This window comes from Lynx canadensis, chromosome E1 (assembly GCF_007474595.2).
Source record: "Lynx canadensis isolate LIC74 chromosome E1, mLynCan4.pri.v2, whole genome shotgun sequence".
NCBI classification, from domain to species: Eukaryota; Metazoa; Chordata; class Mammalia; order Carnivora; family Felidae; genus Lynx; species Lynx canadensis.
In genome coordinates this window covers 48,227,689-48,244,688 of record NC_044316.2, presented here as the reverse complement: position 1 = coordinate 48,244,688, position 17,000 = coordinate 48,227,689, and the positions used below count along the sequence as shown (strand labels likewise).

General features: G+C 45.8%; 1 protein-coding gene across 8 annotated transcripts in view; it reads right to left on the bottom strand.

Annotated features, from left to right (window-relative positions):
• Positions 1 to 10,250: 10,250 nt before the first annotated feature.
• CEP112 (centrosomal protein 112) overlaps positions 10,251 to 17,000 on the bottom strand; it is a 418,049-nt gene continuing 411,299 nt past the window's right edge. For all 8 annotated transcript variants that reach the window (XM_030296738.1, XM_030296742.1, XM_030296741.1 and 5 more), the window contains 3 exons: positions 16,283 to 16,384; positions 11,973 to 12,037; positions 10,251 to 10,716 (listed from right to left, as the gene is read on the bottom strand). In XM_030296738.1, the coding sequence (XP_030152598.1) occupies positions 10,713 to 10,716; positions 11,973 to 12,037; positions 16,283 to 16,384 (171 nt within the window). In that variant the 3' untranslated portion in view covers positions 10,251 to 10,712. The remainder of the gene's footprint in view (positions 10,717 to 11,972; positions 12,038 to 16,282; positions 16,385 to 17,000) is intronic.

The window sequence follows — 17,000 nt, the reverse complement described above, 5'->3', positions numbered from 1 at the left end:
TTCTTTTCTAAGGTGCAGATGGAGTCAGATGAATGACTACCAACCTTGACCTTGAGTGGTAGACTGTATAGCTGACATATTTAGGCCACAGTGAATACATGTGTTGGTGGTAAGTCGTGGTTTTAATCAGGTGAACAGAAGACCTTAGGGCAGCGATGCGTGCCAAGACCAGCGCTGAATGTGAAACTGCTGTCCACAGCTGCTGTCGATGGCATTTCCCTTTCAAGATGGCCTACATGATTTCTCCAGTATGACTTCTAGATCTTAAACACATCACTAATTTGATAATCGTATAGTCATTATTTCTTGTCTATTTATCTAGATAATGAAGGTAAGGCACACAGAGTTTAAGAAGGTAGCCTAAAGGCCAATTTCCACCAGTGTTAGAAATTAAATTTGTCTACCAGTACAAGCTCTTGCCTTAAATAAAGTATCGTGAACTATCCTTGCACAATAAAATATTTAATAACTCGCCTGAAGACACAGTCGAATTATACTTTCTCTTTCCTGTGGTCGGAAGGCATAATGTAAAATTCAACTACCCTTGGGGGTGTAATCACAGATAAAACTATTATGACCAAGTAGGAATTACAGTATAAAATCTAAGTTTATATAAAATGGAATTATTTAGATGGTGTTACAGTCGAGCCAACCTGAAATAAGGCTTTACTTGTTTTTGGCTCAAAGACTCCTCTCAGAGGTAAATGCTACTCCCAGTTTTGCACATATTTCTAGGAGCACAACTCAACGCTTTCCTCAGTATTGTTGGGATCCTCTCGAGTTGTTCCTGAAGTGCCTGGGTGAACAGCACATCCTATCCATCCAGAGTGGTAAGTATTCAAAAATCAAGTTGCTAATGACTCATGGCATTGCTCAGTTTGCCTTTGGCTGATGCCATCTAGCAGAAAAGTGGCATCACTTCCGGCAGCAGAAAAACCCCAAGTCAATGTCTACAAACCTCCCTCTCACTGTCTATACGGCTGATCTCTGCAACGGACAAGACACATATTGACATTCTCTAAAGTCAAGACTGGGTTCCAATTTCTCTTTTTTGTAGCTTGAGTTGGGGGGGGGGCGCGCAGGGTGGGGAGTGGGTGGAGGAAAGAAATCCAGAGCTAATTGGCATGAAGGAAATTTTGGTGCTAACCTATTACAAAATAAGTAAAGGAAGACATTTATGGTTTCTAGACATTGTGAGTAAATATTTACAAAATTTATTAAAGAAATTTAGGGCATCAAAATGCTTTTAGGGGGCTCCTGGGTGGCATAGTGGGATAAGCATCCAACTCTTGATTTTGGCTCGGGTCATGAACTCATCATGGTCATGAGATTGAGCCCCGTGTCAGGCTGCGTGTTGGGCATGGAGATGGCTTAGGATTCTCCCTCCATCTCCCTCTGCCCCTTCCCCAGTCATTCTCTCTCTCTCTCTCTCTCCCAAAAAACAAACAAATAAATAAATAGCTTCAGGTAGTAAGGAAGTCTCACCCATATTTCTAGAATATTAGTAAGCTTAATTTCCCTTAAAAAAATTTTTTTTAATGTTTATTCATCTTTGAGAGACAGAGAGAGACAGAGCATGAGCAGGGAAGGGGCAGAGAGAGGGAGACACGGAATCCGAAGCGGGCTCCAGGCTCTGAGCTGTCAGCACAGAACCAGACGTGGGGCTCAAACTCACGAACTGCGAGATCATGACCTGAGCGGAAGTCAGACGCTCAACGGACTGAGCCACCCAGGTGCCCTGTTTAATTTCCCTTTTTAAAAAGTTGTTTCATCTTGTGGTCTTCCACTCTAAATTCCCTCTGTTGCCCTTATATTTTGCTCAGTTTTTAATGCAATCTTGTTTACCCTCAAAACGTATCCACTCGGTTTTCTTAACTGTTTGGGATTTGGGCGGGGGGGGGGGGGGGGGGGGGGAATGGGACACTAAGAGTGTAATTTTGTGATCAAGTATTCTAACTCCGGGTTGTAAGTTCTACCTGAATGTTGAGTTCAAGTTGACTTTTTGTTGTCGCTGTTGTAAAAATAAAATTGCCTGAAGACCAACAATAAGTCCCTATCGGTGGGGGCCAGAAACAAAAAATATTTGAACGTACAGTAAACGTCATCAATTTTATTGTCACGGTTTATCCCAAGGGCCGGTTTGCAAAAACGGCTAACTTCATTCAGTGACTCTGCAAGATGGACAGATCGGCGAAGACCGTGTGAGGACAGAAGAGCTGAACTTTCCAAAACAACGTCCCTAAACTTCCGTAGACCGTCCCCGACACCCATCCGCATGGCCGGGCCTACGCTAGCTCCAGGGCGTTTGCGGGGTTGGTGTTCGGGGGAACCTTTGCCAACTGCCAGCTGCCATCTGGGATCGAAGGAGGAAACCCGGCCTCCGATCCCCAAGGAGCCCTCAGAACTCCGCACCCGGCTCTCCCCCTCTTATCTCAGGGTTGTGGATGTCTGAGAGGCACCGCGCCCTCCAGTTTGGACCTCCAGGGAATTTACAGGGCTCCTCTAATCCACACCCCTCCCGCCTCTGTCCTCAGGGGCAAACCTCGGATCTTCTCAGTCCTGGACTAAGCACCCTGTGCCTCACCCTGCTGCCAGCCCTCTCCTTATCTCTACTTTTCAACTCTTCAGCTGTCAGTGCAACTGTGCGCCCCCTTCTGGTCCCCGCCTGTCCCCCTCCGTCTCCTCTTCGGATTCCCCCAAACCTCTCCCCTTCTTGGTGACCCGATCAACTCTCTCAGCACCAACTCTCACCCACACGTTCCTGACTGACTAATCCCTGGGTCCTGACCCAGGCTTCCAGCTACCTGATGAAGTGCAGCGTGTCTACGCCCAGACTCGTCACCCCCACTCCCAAAGCTGGTGCCCCGCATCTCGTGGGGCTGGAAACCTTGGTCCTACATTTGTTTCTTTCTCCTTTACAATCATCTTATTCATTCAGGTGCCATGGTAGCTCTTGAATCTTTGACCTACTTTCTGTTCACAGAGAGATGCTCCTCTCCCTGGGGATGTGGTGGCACTTACGGGACTCCTGCACGCACGTCCTGTCCTCTTCTCTGCCTCCACCCTCAGACTACCCTGCCTCACGCCGTCAGGACACGTGTTCCTGAAGCAGTTTCTCCTGGTGTCACTCCCTTGCTCAAAACTCTAACTGCTCCCTGTTTTTCTAGAACATAAAGTCCGGACCTCTCCTCATCCGTGGAGGCAATGCCATATAGGAGGAGTGAATCACAGGGACAGGGGTTCCAACTTCTGCTCCCTTCACTTATTAGAAGTGAAGCCGCGGGCAAATTCCCAAGCTTCTCTTTGCCTCCGTATCCTCCAGCATAAATCATACTTAGCTCATGAAATTATTGAGGATTGGCAGAAAACACAAACTTAGCCTTCATTTATTGAAGGTTTGTTGCATGACTTTTAAAATGCACTTATCACAGTTAATCTTCACAATCATGTTTCTACCATTTCCTCCACCTTCTGAGATGAGGAAACAGAGATTCAAGAGACTGAGCAACTTGCCCGGCTCCAGACCCCTCGGACTCCGAGGCCCTTCACCACATGCGCTGGGAGGCCTGCTCAGCACTGATGGTGGTCACTGACTTCCGCCTGGCTGCCACAATCTGCCTCCAACTCCTTTTATTTAGCTATTTATTTGTTAATGTTTATTTATTTGAGGGAGACTGAGAGGGAGGCAGGCAGGGAGAGAATGAGACAGAGAATCCGAAGCTGGGCTGTCAGCACAGAGCCGGACGTGGGGCCTGAACCCACGAACCACGAGATCGTGACCTGAGCCGAAGTCGGACGCTCAACCGACTGAGCCACCCAGGCGCCCCCAACACACCTTTTAAATCTCTCACGCGCTACTCTTCTCCCAGCACGTGATTGTAGAGCCTGTGAAGGACTTTCTTGGCTAGGATTCCATCTAGAACGCCCGGCCCACATTGCCGTCAACTGAAATCTTACTCTTACCCCAACGTCCAGACTAAAATGTCACCTCCTCCTGAGGGGCGATTTCAAAATGTTACTACTTCCTTCAAATTCCCAGAATACTTGGCATTTCTCTTATACAAAGATCATGCTCTGTCTTATCATTGTTGTTGTTGTTGTTTTTTCCTTCCTCTAGATGTCTTATCTTCCCACATGGGTTACAAGCCCTTTGCAGGCAAGGAGCAGATCTTACTTATCTTTGTGCGTCTCATCTGGAACAGACGAGGCACTCAGCAAAGGTCTGCAGGATACTTAATTTGGGAGCCAAAGCATTCAAGTTTTGAAGGGCTGAGCTCGATGTAGAGCTTGCGTGAAGTAAAAGTGTTCCTCGTACATTAGAGGTGATGCCACGGAGAGAACAATAATTACAATGCAAGACAGAGATGAGGCCAATTAATCTTTCTCCTTTACCAATAAAAAGGCAGAGACGGTGACCATTAGATGGTCAGAAGGAAAGCACCTGATAGCAGGGGCCAGCAGTAGGTGGTCTACTTGGGTTTGCTGTCTTAATTAGCCGATTAGAAAAAAAAAGCTACACACACACACACACACACACACACACCGCAAATAATATCGCAGAAATGATTTTGAAAGAAAAAAAAATTCCTTCCATCAACCCAATTTGCATTCCAGCAGCTTCCAAACTCACCTGCCCAAATGCATCAATAAAAATACCGAAGAAGACAATCAGATAACACAAGTGGGAACTCAGTCAGACAAAGGTTCCCTAACATCGTCAGAAATACCACGCTAGGCAGAAAGCGGCGACCAGATCCTTAACTCTGGGAAGGAGCAGGTGGTGACATGAAGCGGCAGTCGTGGCCCAGGCTTCACGCGGTAACCACCGCACCCGGCTTGGATAAATATTTTTATTACAAACACAATGGTATGTGATGGGCCACATTATCAGTTCTGACAAGGATTGCACACAGGATTGTGACACTGCAGTAGCTGGGAAACACGAGACGTTCGCGGGACGCTGGACTGCAACCTGACTTTGCAGGGAACTTGAAGAGCGACATCAGGGCTGATGTCAGGTAAGTGACAGCTTCAGTCAACGTGTGTGAAGCCAAACCGGGGAATGCAGACTCGCTTCTGAGACATCTTTTTGATGTCAAGGTATTTCTGCAAGAAGAGCAAGACGTTCGGGGACTCTCTACCGCCCTGTTAGGAAAAGACTTCCTCTTCCTGGGGAGACGATGTCTTTTCTAGTTTCCTTTCCCCCCTTACTGTGTCAGGCTCTGCTTGCTGAACAGAGCTGAACTCCGGGCAAACCAACGCTTGTGATGTTTCCGAAACACAAGCCGATCACCAGGTCGGATCAATCCATCAACTGCAGTGTTCGGTAAGATCTGGAGTTAGAAGGCAGAGGAACGGTAACTTGGCTTCAGTTACACGTTTGCCTCCCCCACCCGGTTCAGACTCCGACGACGGTGAGATCTGGGAGCTGGGATAAGTGGCAGGAATCGAGATAACCCGGCAGTGGTGAGAAAGCTAACGGGGCAATTAGGAGGCTGATTCATTTGTTTATCTGGATGATTAGTTGAGTAGTTTCTGACTGCTCTGTGGTTCAGGGAATTCTCCCTCACAGGCTCATCAAGACCACACCCTTCCATGCGCCTGATATTTCCACGAAAGAAGGGAAAACCACGCTAAGCACAGGGTACGTGTTTCGGCGGACCTTTATAATAATACATTTGCTAAGATAATTATAGTAAACAATGCATACCAAGCCCCGAACAGAGAAGAGTTGAGAGAAACATTCAAACTGTGGTCCCTACCATCTTTTCAAAGAATCACAGAGGAAGGCACGGCCTCAGTGAACACTCGTTAACTCAGGGCTTCCCAAATCTTGTGTCACCTGTGATTGTAGAAATACAGTGCAGACCAACAGAATGTTGCACAGGAAGAAACTTTTTAGCAACCACCTAGATTTGGGCTCTTCTCAGCGTCTCGCAGAACCCTGGTCCATAAAATAGGTGCACTACAGAGAAAGTCTTCCACGGGTCAATTTGTTTAAGGAGACATTCCAGGTCAAAGACAGATAGGTCGCTTTCTCCAAGGGTGTGGCAGGCCACAGACAGCCACGGATCCCTTGACATTGCTGCGTCCACTACCCTTGACTCTGGGTGGGCTCTGCCTCGGACAAAGTTCAGTAGAAGAGATGCTGTGCTATTCCTGGGCCCGTGGCTCGTGGCTTCCATGTCTGGTCTCTCGTGGGGCTTGCTCTTGGGGGCTCCTGATGGCCGCCCTGTGAGCGATTCATCATGGGTTCCAGCCCTCTGAGCCTCCCGTGGTGGTAACCCGGCTGACATCTGACGGCACCTGCTGGAAACCCAAGTGAGAACGGCCCTGCTGAGCCTGGTCAACCCTCTTCACCCAGAGAGATGCTACGTTACCGTTAAGCCACTAACTTTGGAGGTGGCTAATGTGCCGTCTAGCACATAGTAGGTACTCAGCATTTATCAGACGGATGACTGACTGAGTGGGTGATATGAACGTGAACCTTCAAGAGGGGGATACGGCATGCCACGTTTCCTAAATATGACATCTGTATACGTCAAGACAAGTCATACAGAACAGAGCTTGATAGAATACTCGTGTGGGAAACCCTGAATTATAGGACTGAAATGGTGGAGTTTGGGAAATATCGCTCTACCCCTTCATGTTGCAGATTGCCAAAGTGAGGCCCAGACAGGGGAAGGGAATTACGTAGGGAAACAAAGCTAATTGGTAGACCCCACCTATGAACTCCTTTCCTTTCCTACCTGAAGTAAAGGAGTATGGACGACGTGGTCTCACTTACGTGAACACATTCAGCTAATTAAATATATTGGGCTTCTCATTAGGTAGCCTTGTCTTTCTACTCGCTCATCAGGTCTTTGTGTCCAGCTAGCTGTTTTCCAGGAGACCTCTCCTAAATGGTAGACTCCCAAAGAGGATACAAGGGTATTTATTAGCCTGACGTCTAGACTAAGGTCAGTTCTGAAGACAGCAGAGTCTAGAGCGACATCTTGGGCCTGTGGTCTTAAAACACTTGCCTGATGGAAAGGCTTGCTTAAAGCTGAAATCTCTGGGAGAATGAATGTTCAAGTGGCCTAGACATTGGTCAGGGATCCAGAGTTCTCAATTCCTTTAGTCTTAGGTTCCAAATCCCACCTCTCTTCCTCCATGACAGAGCTAAATGATAGGATCCGAAGTCTGACTCAGTTCCGCAAATAGTACAGTGAAGAATGTCAATACCAGTCAAAATTTGTGATGTTCGGTTTTTACCTTTCAAGTACCATTCCCGCCTGTGCCACTGTTTGCCCATTGGGTCTCCAAATCCAAGAACCACTTCAACAGCTGAAAAGAGGTTTTCTCTAATTATCTTCTTTTCCTCCTTTGAATTGACCAACCATGTATCTTTTTTTGGTTTTATCAAAGGGTCTGCCAGGACAAAAGCACATCCAATTTTAAGTGAGCTTTAGTTAGCAGACTTAAAATTGATCATGCATTTTAGTTTCAGTAACTCGCAATTTCTACACACTTTGATAATTCACTTTAAAGAGCAAACCGTCTTTAATGACAAGGCTTAAAAGAGACGACCTTTCTGAACAAAATATGAAAGCTCAGGACGGATGGCGCTTTTAAGGAAACTCTGAATTAAAATGACCTTGTGTTCTGAAACTTTTCTCCAACCATTTTTGATGTTTTGCCTTCCCTTTTTACTCTTAGAAAGAAAGCTAAAACACCACCGCGTGCCGTGGATGGTGATGCACTTCAATAAGAGAGCTGTTAATTGTTAATTCAAACTCATAGTTTTTCTGTCTGCACTTTCTTTAATGAGGTTGCTCACGACTGCAGGCATATGCCCGTTTCTGAGGAATTCGCTGTTACTGTGTGACATGACAGGGTGACGTTTGAATCGGAGCGAGTTCCCTGGAGTCACGGCCGGTTCTTTTGTACAAACTATGGAGCAAGTCGACCCACTCTCTGTCCTCCTTTGTGCCCCTGGATGGCTGCCCTCCGAGGAGCTGATTGTTGAGTGGGGAGGTTGCAAAATCAGGGGTCAGACCCCTGAAAGGGCTCACTGCCTGGTGACGCAGAAACGGTGGAGCTTGAACAAAACCATGACATGTGCCGATGACTGACGGCCGGCCTTCGCGTTAACCCTTCTCCTGCCCGACCCTCTGGGGAGGTGCAAACATGCACCAAGAACACCGTGCTTTCCTTCTGCTTGGTTGTCCCCACTGCCTTATCACCCACTACCTGTTCATGATTGCACGCTGACACGTCAAAAGCACAGGTGGATGGCTACGGTGCAGTAGCCAAGAATAATAACTTGAAAGGTAACTAAATTAGGTACTTGCGATGAACAATCGATCTTCCGCCAGATAAAAGAGGGGATGAGATCTTAGATGATTTTATAATAAGGCGCGATGTGTATAATTTATTTCCTGAGCACTTGCTTTCTCTCCCAGTAGCCATTTATATACTCGGTGCTCAATTCAGTAAGGAATTCTAAACGTGCCAAGCGCAATTTTTCTTTCTCTTCCTTTATCGGAGAACGTTCACAGAAACATTAGTGTCGGCCATCTACTCCTATCACATACGATCAAACCGACCTAGAGTTTCAGCACACGCACTCCCAAATGTATGTGACACGCATCAGAAGGGAACGAGATCTGGGTGATGTCAAAGGTTCACTAGTAATTTCATAACCCTTGAAATAAGGAAAAGAAAGAATAGCAGGCAACTTTCCAAAACACCTACTGATATTTACTCATAGAAAACAAATATTCCGGAGTGGGAGTTCCAATTCCAGCACACCATATAGTTCACAAAGCATTTTCACTTCAGGTAGCTAATAACCTTCCTAATGAAATCTGTTCGGCTTCGACTTGTTTTCACGGTCTGTAGAGAAGCACTTAAAATTAATCACATAGCCTTAATCTTTCCCTTTTGAGCACTAAATCATAGGCTGAGCACTAACTGTCCTCATTCGTTAGGTGCTTCTAATAGCATTTGCTTCAGTTTTGCTTTTTCCTGAATATTTTTCAAGCCAATGCCGTAATTCATTGTAGATGCAAGAAAGACCTCAGCTTTCAAAGGACAGTCCTCTATTCCCAGAAGAGGCATCAGGGCAGACATTACCAGGCAGAGGTGAGCTAGAGCAGGAAGGCAAGGCTTTCTTGCTTTCTTTCTTTCTTTTTTTTAATTAAAAAAAAATGTTGATTTATTTTTGAGAGAGACAGAGCGCCAATGGGGGAGGGGCAGAGAGAGGGGAGACACAGAATCCGAAGCAGGTTCTAGGCTCCGAGCTGTAGCACAGAGCCCGACGCGGGGCTCGAACCCACAAACCGCGAGATCATGACCTGAGCCGAAGTCAGAGGCTCAACCCATTGAGCCACCCAGGCATCCCAGAAAGGCAAGGCTTTCTATCGATGGTCACCACAAGTCGGCGTTTATGCCAATCCCGGCCCTGGCTTTGGTAGTGGCTGTAAAACCTATTACTTCCTTATCATCTCTGGGTCTCCGTTACAGTGCAAAAAAGGGTAATTAATCCCTAGGCAGCAAACAACACAGATGGGTGTGGGAAACTGAAAAGAATTTTGAAAAAGTATACAAAAATGTTCTGTCCTGTCCTTTTACGGTAAACCGGATGATTATGGCCCTGGCGGCGGTCCAGAGTTTGAGTGTCTCGAAGGGCCCGTGGCACATGCCACAATGCGGTTGGAAGAACCCGGAGCAGTCGTCTGTCCAGTGCAATTCAAAATTTCCTTGGCAAATGGGGTTGACCAATCAACATAGAACTGCTTCCTGGCACCGGTTGGAGACAAACACCCAAGCATGGGAACAACACCGTATTCTCAGAGGACAACGGGACCAATCGCAGCGCACCCGCCATCACTTGCCAGCGTTTGGCGGGTCCCTGTGACGCACCCCTGCATTTTTAGGCTTTCTTAAGGAATGCCAACCGATATCAGAATGAAAACGGCAACCACAGAAAAGAGTAAGTAACAAGAAGACCAGGGCTGCTACATAAAACCCTTAAACTGTTCTGCCTCTGGAGACCAACAGGACAACTACTTGCACGGGTGTCAGATGATCCAGTGAGTGTTATTCTAAATAAACGCACTGCTTATGGATTTGATCTCTGACCTGACATAAGGGATTTCCCCCCAGAGTACAATTTGAGATGGTCAGTTATCGTCCAGGGGAAAAATACCATGGATGTATCACACTTATTGTAGCAAATGATATGCAATAAAAAGTAGAAATAAAACTGATAAGTACAAAATACAATGTTTTAATCATACATGAGCATGAAAACAAGGGAAGCATGTTCACATTTGGGACGCGACACTACAAACGTGATGTTGATCGTACGCGACTGGTAAAATCCTACGCAAACGCGTCAACGAGGTATCTTATGAGCAATCATTTCTTTTCCCCGCAGAAGCAACTCTCAGGCCACGCTCAAATGCATGCAAATATGGAAATCAGAAATAAAGAAATGTTAAAAAAAAATAATAACTTAGGCAGACACAAATAAAAACCACCCCGTAGCGTCCAAGTGATGCATGTGTTTATGATCTTAATTACATTTAAGTATTAAAAAACGTTCACTGATCTCACAGTTTATTCTACAACATCCAAATCTTCAAACCTGCTGGAAGAAGTCCACAGTATAAGCCCGGGTGCGTCTGCCACCTTTGCCTGTGCTACTCAGGTAAGCCTCCGTGCAGTTACCTGAAAGTAAAAGTCTCAGTTGTGACTTTCTGCAGGTCTGATGGGCATGCCACAGATAAAACATGTTCTAACTCAGGAGGAGTTGGCCAGAGGTTAGAACTGAATAGAGGGGCGCCCGGGTGGCTCAGTCGGTTGAGCGTCCGACTTCAGCTCCTGGCATGATCCACCGGTTCATGAGTTCGAGCCCCATGTCGGGCTCTCTGCGGTCAACATGGAGCCCACTTTGGATCCTCTGCCCCTGCCTCGCTCGCGCGCGCGCTCTCTCTCTCTCCCCTCTCAAAAATAAATAAATAAATAAATAAACATTTTTAAAAAGCTTATTAAGAAAAAGGATACTTGATATCAAAATTTCCTCATTTATGCCCAGAAACGATCAAATCCCATCAGCACCAGGCAACAGAATCTTTTGAAAAGTGAATGATTCACAAGGTCTTTACTTTTAATTCACTGCCAAATAAGTAATTCGGCCTTTAACTGCACGAAGAGGGAAGCTGTTGGAAAGACAGCTACATGATCTATGTCAGAGACGTTGCTGGGAACGGTGGACTGAAAAGGCACCTTGAGAAGCACACGGTGAAGTCACAGTGTTGCCACACCACCCAGCCGTTTATCTATTTTGGTCTAGAGAACATCTGCGGGAGCGCCAAACCCCCAGGGCACACGGGGCTTTGAAGATGTGGGCCGCCATGCTAAGAATTGCGTCATCTTAAAAGAAAGATGGTCCCCTCAACCCTGCAACCGGGCTTCAAGACAATGTCTTGTCATGACTATGCAGGTGAGGCCCAGGCTTGTCAGGCACCTGCAGATTCTCTCAGTTTGTTCTGATCGTACTGACTAAGCACCGTGATTACAAGGAGTGGGCGGCTTCTCGAAGACAGGCTATTTACTAGAAATAAGTTTCCCCCCCACAAATGGATATTATGTGTAAGCATTGTATTTATTTACTTACTTACTTAAATGTTTATTCATTTTTGAGAGAGAGACAGAGAGAGAGAGAGAGAGAGAGAGCACAAGCAGGGGAGGGGTAGAGACAGAGAAGGAGACACAGATTCCGAAGCAGGCACCAGGCTCTGAGCTGTCAGCACAGAGCTGGATGCGGGGCTTAAACCCACGAACCATGAGACCATGACCTGAGCCACCCAGGCACCCCCACGTTTAAGCATTTCAATAAGGACCTTAATGTCAAACCAGGGGGACTGACTCCCAGGGGCAAAAAATACAAACTAATCAGCAGGCATTCGGAGCATGGGCTGTACCTTCTGCCTTGGTAGGTCGTCAGTTCTTCCTGAAGGATGGACGCTCGCTTTTGCAGAAAGTTAACCTGGAAAAAGACACTGTGTGTGAGCAGAGGTGAATATGGCTTCCGTGGCAGTAGCGTGCAACTAACGTGGTCAAATTTTATTCAGTTCTGGCAGTTGCCCGGATCAAATGCAGAAGATTCGCTGCATGTCAATGTTGCGTTTTTAACGTCTGGTCACACTGCATCCCTCCTGAAAATCCATCAGAGACCACAGAATCCATCTGAACTCCTGTCGCAGAGCCATTGGGACCTGGCCCCGGCCTCTCTTTGAGGCACCACCTCTCCTCCCGTCCTCCCCGACCCCTCCCCACCCACTATGTCTTCCCCACCCTTTTGCCCTTTGGCGCGGGGCCTCCTCTCCCTTTGGAAAGCTTGGCTCACCATCTCCTATTTGTCCCCCGCTATTCGGTTCAAATGTCACTGCCCCTACCGACTTTCTCGACTCCTCCCCAACTGCCCACTGCATCCCAGGCAAGATCGTCAACAGCTCCATTATTAGCATAGCCTTGTGGGTTTGGGTTTTCATATCTCTCCCCCCCCCCCCCCCCCCCCCCCCCCCCCCCCCGCCAACCTGAGAGCTCTTCTGGGTTAGGGAGGATGTTTCTTCGTCTCTGTGTCCCCAGTCTCTTTTCACAGGGCTGGGCATGAACCTGGCATTCACTAGTGTTTAAGGAATGGATGAGTGGGTAGAAAGAAAACGACTGTCTTCTGGAAACCTCCAGCCATCCTGGGGATTCCCTGAGGTTGGAGAGACAATATTTTGTAGTGGCAAGGGCCTAAGCTTCGTCTGAAGTTGGGCCACCTTGGGTTCAACTCCTGGCTTGGCCTCTATGGCTCTAGGAAAGTTACTTAAGCTCTTGATGCCTCATCTGTGAAATGGGATTAATGACAGCTCCTTGCCAAGGTTATGAGGATAACGTGAAATGACTGATAGAAACTGCCTCGTGCAGAGCTCACAGCCGGTACCACCTCCCGCTCCCACTCCCGGGGGGTGCTGAGAGCTAGAGGAAACTGGTGGCTTAGCATAGGCTCTTAAATCAGATCTCTACAAAGTGATTTGTTTTTTTTTTCTTTTTTTTTTGAAGCATACATTTCTATACACCACTAAAGATACCTATATCACGTATAAATTCAAAAGCACCTTACACGGCCACATAGAAACGGTCTGGGGGTAACCTCTATGGCTTGATGTAATCAAGACTCGACGGTATTTGATCACTTCGGAATTGTTTACTCTTGCCTCTTTGGTCTGAACTGAAACCATGGCAACGGTTGGTTCTGAAACACAGGCAAGAGGATACAGCTGGCAGAAGAGCAAATGTGCTCTGCAAGGGAGGGAAGCGCAGTTTTTCGAAGTGGGTACACAGCCAAGGGGTCCCCTCGGTTTTGCTTACTTATAGTATCAGCCCGGTCTTAGTTCTGTCCAATTGCTCAAAAGACCCATGGGACAATTGATAATGTTGACAGATGCAAGGATTACACTGATTCGGCTTCCCTCCCCCCTGCCGTGCTTTGCCACTGGAATTCCAACAATTTTCAGAAAACACAGGCACCTGTGCTTTCAAACTAAATTTGCTCACTATATGGCCTGTGACTCCCCCACGCAGCTGCCAATTCTGAGGCCCTAACGCAGCTGGCAGCACTCCCTTTCTGGGTCAACATCCAGTTTTAGGAGGCTGAAGTGGCTTTTATTACAGTGAAATGATATGAATGATAACAGAAGCCCTGCAGGTGGATATGAGCTTTTCTTTTCTTTTCTTTTCTTTTCTTTTCTTTTCTTTTCTTTTCTTTTCTTTTCTTTTCTTTCTTTTCTTTTCTTTTCTTTCTTTCTTTTCTTTCTTTCTTCCTTCCTTCTTCTTTCTTTCTTTTTTTCTTTCTTTCTTTCCTTCCTTCCTTCCTTCCTTCCTTCCTTCCTTCCTTCCAAAAAAAACCCAAAACCCAAAAAACGAAAAACACAATAAAACCCTCCTCTGAAGGTGCCAGGTCCTACATAGCTGACCCTATGGAAGCTCTCCTACAAAGTTAATGGGTAAACCACACTTCAAGGGGAGCTTTTCATGTAAATAAAGACGACTTAACCCTTTCTATGTCAACACTTTCCTGCAGTACTTATTTTTCTGTGTAGAAGCAAACAAGGCAACACTTAGCTGACGGAAGCAATGGCCGAAGGAAGCAATGGCAGGCGGAAGCAATGGCCAACGGAAGCAAAGGCCGACGGTAGCAATGGCCAATGGAAGCAATGGCCGAAGGAAGCAATGGCAGGCGGAAGCAATGGCCAATGGAAGCAATGGCCGAAGGAAGCAATGGCCGACGGAAGCACATGTATGGAATGATGCAATGAACATTTCATTTTCAGAGAAGAGGCTTTTTACTGAGGGGAATGAATGCATATGGGGCGGCTAAAATTTGCCCCATGCTCTGTCTCACATATTATAAAAAAGTGAATGTGACTATCGTTACCAAAATCGTTATCATTTCATAAATACATTTATCGAGCGCTCACTATGTGACCAGCAGTACTCTCGGCACAGAGAGCAAAGATCTCTTTCTCTGATGGAGCTTTTCCGGAAAAAAAGTACGTTTTCCTTTTTTTTCCATTTCTTAACAGAGACACGATTTGCAAATATTTTCTCCTATTCCATGGTATGTCTCTTTGGTTTCTGCCTCTTGTTGCCTTTTGAAATACGAAGTTTTAAATTTTGTAAAGTCCAGTTCATCTGGTTGGTTGTTTTCGGTGTCATAGCTAAAAAACTCCCACCTGCCCAATGTACAAGGATTTTCTCCTTCATCTAAGAAGATTTCTTCTTAGAGTTTTCTTCTCTGAGTTTCCCTGTGGAAAACACGTGAGGAAGGACTCCAACTTCATTCTTTTTTCCATGGGAGTTATCCGACTGCCCCTGCACTGTTCTATTTGTCCCTCAGTGGAACCGTCCTGCAACACTTGAAAATTAACTGACCAAAAATAGAAGGTTCCCCCCCCCACCCCCGGACTCTCAATTCCATTTCATTGACCTCTGTGTCTATCCCTTTGCCAATATTACACTGTTTTGATTATTACAGCCTCGTAGTGAATTTTGAAATTGGGAAGCATGAGTCCTTCAAATTCATTCTGACTTTTTCAAGATGGTTTTGACTACTGTGGGTCCTCGCTATTGTTTTTCGTCATTCTCCGCCCTACAAGGATTCTTAGACACATGAAGGCAATGCGATTGTCGTAAATTAAAACATGACGTTTTAAATTTCTGAGTGTATGAGTGGGAATGTGTGGATTCTTTCCTCTGTTAGAGTATAACAAGCTCATTGGCCTGGCGACACATAAAACGTGTTTACAGAAGTACGTGGAAAAAACTCACATTGGAAGTTGTTGAATTATTTTGAGCATCTAAATTTACATCAATCATATCTCTCATATTTCATAAACTCTACCAAGAACTACACATCTCAGCAAGAAATACACATTTCAGCAAGAATATTTAACTGAATTGTTTGAATACCTTGTCATTATTCTGCTTGGAATTTAAAATGCATCTTATTCTGTCTAACAACCACATAAAACACAGCAGAATAAAAATGCTTCTCATTTAACCATGGTTTCTGTTTCTCTGCACTTTCACAGTCAGAAATCAACAATGTGCCAAGGGATGGCATTTGGGGCCTGGTACCAAGAGTAAAAAGGGTGAGGCTGTACTAGAATGTGACTGTAAATGAGTAAAAGTAACCATAACTGAACTTTTCAATTTCACGGTGCTTTTAAGAGAATCTTACCGAGACAGTGAGTTCCAAAACCAGTAAGGAAAACATTCTCAAAACAAAACAAAAAACATGGGGCACCTGGGTGGCTCAGTCGGTTAAGCGTCCGACTTCAACTCAGGTCACGATCTCGCGGTCTGTGAGTTCGAGCCCCGCGTCGGGCTCTGGGCTGACAGCTCAGAGCCTGGAACCTGCTTCGGATTCTGTGTCTCCCTCTCTCTCTGACCCTCCCCCGTTCATGCTCTGTCTCTCTCTGTCTCAAAAATAAATAAACGTTAAAAAAAAATTAAAAAAAAACAAAACAAAAAACAAAAACAAAACAAAAAAACCAAAGCAAAACAAAAAAGCAAAAACAAACCTCAAACCAAAAACCGATTCATCCTGAGTTGCACGTTATACTAGGATATGATATTACTTTTCGGCAGTCAATTCCAAATTAAACTTATTTGTAAGGTCTGTTTTCAGGATACACACATCACCTGAACCCTTAGGAAAGGCCTTGATTCTAGTAATTACCTGTGACTTGAGGGAGGAAATGGTGTCTTCAAGCTCTTGCCTTAGAGATGCTGGCATCAATCCTTTGAATTTTGTTTCATATTCTTGCCGTATATAAGTTATCTGAAGTGGGAAAAAAAAAAAGAAAGCTTATCGACGTCTCCACGGCAATGATCGTTTCAAATTTCAGGAATCTCGGGAGAACATCGATGTATCACAAAGCTAAGTTTGTTACACGTGGTCCATAAAGATGAAATGAGAGGAAACAAGAGTTACAAACCGAAAAAGGCATTCAGTCTACCCTTGTGAGTCCGTGAGAGAAGTCCCTGAAACACTTTGTTTCTTTAAAATCCCCATTAACACAATTTATAGCGCTTGATAAGGAAACCACCTGTTCTCTCCTCGCCACTCAGGACAGACACGCTATGCTAATCTTCTCTTGCTCAGGATGTGGACTGTGATCATGACACATTGTGATCTGGGGACAACGTGTGGTGCGGTGTTGCTTGGATTAAGGCACTTCTTCAACCTGGCTGGGCACCTGGGCGCTCGATATAATCCATAGGACTATGAAGATGGGAATGAAAGAGAATCTACACTGCCGGGTCTCCAGATCTCCTCAACACAGTGAGACAGGCGGAAGGAGAGTCTTTGGAGGGATGCACCTGCGCAGGGTAAAGAGGTACAAGAGGGTGAGCACGAATGCGAGTGTGTCTGTCTTGGTGTCTTTCTCCAGCTA